Consider the following 5,309-nt stretch of genomic DNA (forward strand, 5'->3'; position numbering starts at 1 on the left):
CATCACTATGTATTTGAGTTAATCATCTAATAGGTAGAGGTAAAATTAAGTATGATATATAATTAATTTATTATGATATGACCAATTAGAAGTCCTTCATTTTTACCCAGACATCACATCTTTGGCTTGCGTTTCTCTTAGTCTAGCAGTTAGAATATTGTTTTTTTAGCTATTTGTTTATGGCAACACAACAACACTTGCACCTGTTTACTACCCCAATTTCCCCTCTCTATAAACCCTTCAAAAAATATATTTTAAAAACACAAATATCACACAAAGCCAGTAGCAAAGTCTGGATAATTCTTAACACAATATTTTCTAAACAAAGAATTTCATACTTTTGTTCAGATATTCAAACAATCAAGCAGCTCACAATAAATCTATTTGGTTATTCAAATCCACCTTTTTAGGATCACATAATTTCATTACAAATTTTCTAATGAAACCTGATAGCATCAACTGATCTTGATATTAGAGCAAAAACTAATAATTTTCTGATACCCCTTCCAAAAAACACATAGCACTAGAAAGACACTTTGAAAAGTAAATAAATTTGAAATGATTTCCATCATTAAACAATGGAAATAAAAAACAATTGAAAAAATAAATGAATTCTCACCACCAAGCCTAGCTTTGACGTGAGCTTGGAAAGTGCTCACTAGAAATGAATTCTCACCAAAAAATAAAAATAATCCTGTCAATGTAAACAGTAAATATTTCAAAAAATAATGTTAGGCAGTTTTATATTCAAACTATAGGGTAGAAATTGATGCAATTAGAACTATGGTTTAATTAGTGACAAATCTCTTAATTACATATGACAATTATAAACACTAGCATAAGAAAAAGGAACAAGTAAGCATACAGAAGATGATAATTAGTAACCATTGTTTTACATACACACCCATGGCAAGCATATAGTTTGTGCCAATACAAAAAAGAAAAAGAAAAAAAAAAAGAGTGCAAGAGGTACATAAAGATAATCCGATCACTACAACACCAAGAGGTACATAAAGATAAGCAACACAGGCTGTAGACAAGCCCCTTTCCTTCAGAGAACATGAAACTGAGGGTTCATTTCGTACTGCTTCTCTAGCCACCTTAACTGGACCTCCTTCCTCTGAACATTAGCAGCAAACATGTTCCTACAGTCTACATTATTCACGAAGAAGAAGGGGCTGAACATATGAAAGTGATCACTCGCTTGCACCCCAGGAAGACTTAACACCATGTCCATAATTGCTTGCATCTCATTAGCTGCTGTGGTGCGAAATGGTGTATTATGAGTTCTTACACTTCTACTTTCAACAATAACATCTGACATGCTCTTCAAAGAGTCGGACATCTCTTGAATGGTTGAACGCTTCTTTCTTGGTTTCTTGCAAATTCCCTTGAAAAGTTGGACACCGCTTGCCAAGCCTTTCCCCTTATTCACTGTCGGTCTTACTCTGGACGATGCTGGGCCTTCAACCTCCATTGGGTCAACTGAGTTCGCAGAGGGTTCACATTGGGAGTCAACAAATTCTTTGCTAGTAGTGGAGTCCCCAGACCTTTCGGTGCATTCATTTGGTATTTCACCACTCGTGCAGAATGCATTTTTTCCCGTTGCAACCGTGCTTTCAAACATGATTTCCATGGACTTAACATTCGACAAATGTTTGTTTTTAAAGGTTAATGACTTGGGACATGCCTACATGTGGACAACCGGTAGCTAGAACACAATATTAGTTGTAGACAGCTGAGTTTTTCACAATTATGTAAAGTGAACTAACCTGAATCTTTCGAGTCCACCACTCATTAGTGGCCTGAATAACCCCAGTTACAGGATCATAACCTAATCCAGTCTCACCAAAACACTCCTTCCAAGCCTTCCACTATTTTCTTAGATGATCCCATTTGTTTTTAAACTGCGTTTGAGTCATCACTTTTCCCATTTCACCCAACTGCTCAATCACTGCATCAACCCCTTCCTTTCTCAAAAATCCTTGATGCTTCTTGCCGTCTAGGACTTGAGCAGCAGACAAATCACAATAAGCTTTTAGTTCCTTAGGATCTTTCCACCCAGTTCTCATTTCATTACCATCGGCTTTCGATTTCCCCTTACCCATTTTTGCTACAACTTCCTTCTATACTCATTGAGGCATTTCAATGAATAGTTTGTATGCATATCATAATCAGTTACGTATGCCCACATGAAAAATGCAAAGTAAACTCACATATATAGTCCAAATACAACATAGGCAGGAAGAGAAACATCCAAAATTACATGAAGGAGAGAGGAACCCACATACTAATGTCATGGAAAACACAAAAACCACACACAAATGTTGAACACAAAACCACAGATTTAAGTGTGTTCATGGAAAACAATATAGCCAGACAACAATAGATCAGAGAGTATGAAAAGTAAGACAGAACAGTACTTGTGAATGCAGAGACCCACAGTGGCGGCAACGATGTCCCAAGTGGAGAGAAAGTGAGCTCGAGCGAAGCACAAAGGGATGGGTTTGTTTGTTCCGTGTGGGATTGCAATTATCGTGTTTCAGCTCTTGTTTTGATGGTTTATTGTAGGATGGTGGGTAGGTGCATTTCATTGAAGACGAAGAGGATGGGGCATTGATGAAAATTGAAGACATCTCTGCACGGTAGTTGAGAGGAAGAAAGGGAATGCAAAAATTTAGCCGTTGGAGAGAACGAAGCGTTTTGTCCTTCTGCTTCGTGGGTCAGAGAGTGTTGTGAACAGTACGGATTGGGTTCAACGCGTTTTGTGTTTATGCTCACCAAAAAAGTGGAGTACCTACACGCACAGACATTTTAATGAAACGGTGCATATTGGAGTTTCATTTTGCGTTTCAGCGTGGAGGTATTGTGCGTTACTTGCTGCCACTGTAGCCAGGTCCCATGCCCATCAAAAACGCAAACGTGAAACGCTCACAGTAAATGCCCAATCCAAACGTAACCTAAGGTGGCGTTTCGGCATTGCATTTCTTGCGTTGCGTTTTCTGCGTTTTTTTTTTTATTTTCTTTGGACGCGCGTCTAGCACTGTTTAATGTCCATAAACAATGATTTTAGACTTATGAACAGTACCAAACACGTGAACAATAACTTTTTTATTATTTTCAGTTTTCAGTAAAATAAGCGGTATCCAAACGGATCTTAAATATAAATAACAGCGTTACAAGCTGTTTAATTTTAAGGATTGAAATGGTCAATTTTAAAATGTTTTGGACCTGGTTGATAATAACCCAATCCTCAAGGATAGTTAGTGCGATTTACCCAATTACAAATTACAAATGTGTGTGTTTGCCAACAATTTTTTCTTGTAGATTTTTAATTTATTTATTTATATAAAACTTCTTAAAATCTCTTCATTTTTTTTTTTTTTTTTTAAAGAACAACTATAGTTAATTTGATCAGCTTTCAGCAAATAAAGAAATAGGCTTGCACAGCGAATCACTCCATCCAAAGATTCCAAAGAGACAAAAAGATTTGAAACATTGCGTGCTCATGGTGGTGCTAAAGTCTTTGACTGTGGGCCACGGATTAGAACAAGTGGAGGCGTAAATCGATGGCAACAGTTGTGCCAAGACAAAGAGAAAGGCCTTCACCAAAATATGGGCCCAGCCCAATAAAAACGAAGCATCAAAAACGGAATATCACTGTTTTGGCCCTTTTTGAGGTACTAGAGTTCTTTGTGGGCCTTTCTCGTTGTCAATCTAGCCCTTGTTATCTCAAGCTAACTATCTATGATCTCTTGTTAGCTCTCCACCCTCCTCTGCTCGTGTCCCTCGAGTTTCATTTGATTCAGTTTTTGCTTTTTCTTTAAAAAAAAAGAAAAAAAAAAAAAGAAAAAAAGAAGAAGTCCACATTACATCTAGGTGGCATCAAAATTACTATTATTTTAATAACACTTTTGCCAAGTCAGATTTTTCTAACAACTACTTAACAATAGAGATTATTGTGACAGTATAAAATGGTTAGGAACTAGACTGATTCAATTGAAATGTTAAAGACCATTTTGAAATATGAGACAAAGGTTAGGGATCAAAATTCTAATTAATCCCACTTAAAAAAAAAAAAGATATGCTCGTAAATGTGCACTATTAATTCTTGAACTATTCCGTTAATTTTTTATTATACCTTTTTAATCAGCTTAGGATCTTTATGGCATATGCAATAAACTATGATCATTATATTTATAAATATACCGTCATAGGTACCCTGAACCTTCTTCATCACTAGACTAGAAAATTAACTTGAGACTTGCACATACATTAGTCTTGTTATCCTACTTGTTTCTCTTAATTTTAACTGTGATTATCAAATAGCTCTCACACATGATAACCACATATTAGGGCTGTGGCAAGTCCAGAACTTGTTGGAATTATAAGCATTCATTGGAACTTAAATTCTGGAATTTAATCTTCCCCTGACAACTTCATATAGGCATTTGATCCTTCTAAAATTGTTCGGACAAAGGTACATAATTTTCAGTTCAAAGCATATTATTTATGAACATATGTAGTTACACAGCCAAGGTAGACCTATATATCTTCAACACTAAAAGTTGGAAAGATTTCTCCCAATGTTCATGGCAAAGGCTTTTTCCTTTAGTAGACTCCTCTTTGATACTCACGCTCACAGAATATTCCTCCAAGATCATCACAAGCCTCAGCTAGGAAAACCCTGCAAAATATATTATAAGTTAGTATACATCTCAAATATTTGGAGTTGACAAAAATACTAATATATATTTACATCTCTTGAGAATTGAGAATTACGTCTTTGCATCAGTGTACTGAAGATACTCTCGGTCAGCATTCTCTGAAGCAATTCTTGCTGTGTTGTTTCTGGCCTCTGGTTGGAGCCTTACTTCAGGGTATATGTCTGCCAAACATGCGTCTCCACCAATAGTCTCACAGGCTTCTGCTGGAAAGACACTGAAAACAGAAAAGAAGTTCAACAACTTTCAAGCATATCTAAGTTTGGAAATTCACTCTAAATTTCTCATATATATTTTGCGTGTATAATCAAATGAAAAGGTTAGAAGAAAGGCGAAAAGGACGTTACGAGATCTCAGAATTGTAATCAACTATGGTAGTGTCATAGGTAACCGCAGTTGCTTTGATTGGGGTAAAGCGGGCAGCAAGTGAGCCAGTTAACTTGGGAGAAAAACTGGTCTGTACTGTGGAGAAGTTCTTGGAGGGTGTCAAAGGGAGAAGGGTTGGAGCAATGCTTAGAGCTGCCTGCATTTTGATGGGTACTGTACGTGTGTAAATGTAATGTAATAATGGGTTTGAATCATCAC

General features: G+C 36.6%; 1 protein-coding gene across 1 annotated transcript; it reads right to left on the reverse strand.

The window, feature by feature from the left end:
* Positions 1-4,413: 4,413 nt before the first annotated feature.
* LOC115976360 (light-regulated protein 1, chloroplastic-like) lies at positions 4,414-5,309 on the reverse strand. The gene is made up of 3 exons (XM_031097591.1): positions 5,072-5,309; positions 4,783-4,941; positions 4,414-4,687 (listed from the first exon to the last, which is right to left on the reverse strand). Exons 1-3 carry the CDS (start codon positions 5,251-5,253, stop codon positions 4,612-4,614), a joined length of 417 nt encoding a protein of 138 aa, XP_030953451.1. The 5' UTR covers positions 5,254-5,309; the 3' UTR covers positions 4,414-4,611.

This window comes from Quercus lobata, chromosome 2, assembly GCF_001633185.2.
Source record: "Quercus lobata isolate SW786 chromosome 2, ValleyOak3.0 Primary Assembly, whole genome shotgun sequence".
Lineage (NCBI taxonomy): Eukaryota > Viridiplantae > Streptophyta > Magnoliopsida > Fagales > Fagaceae > Quercus > Quercus lobata.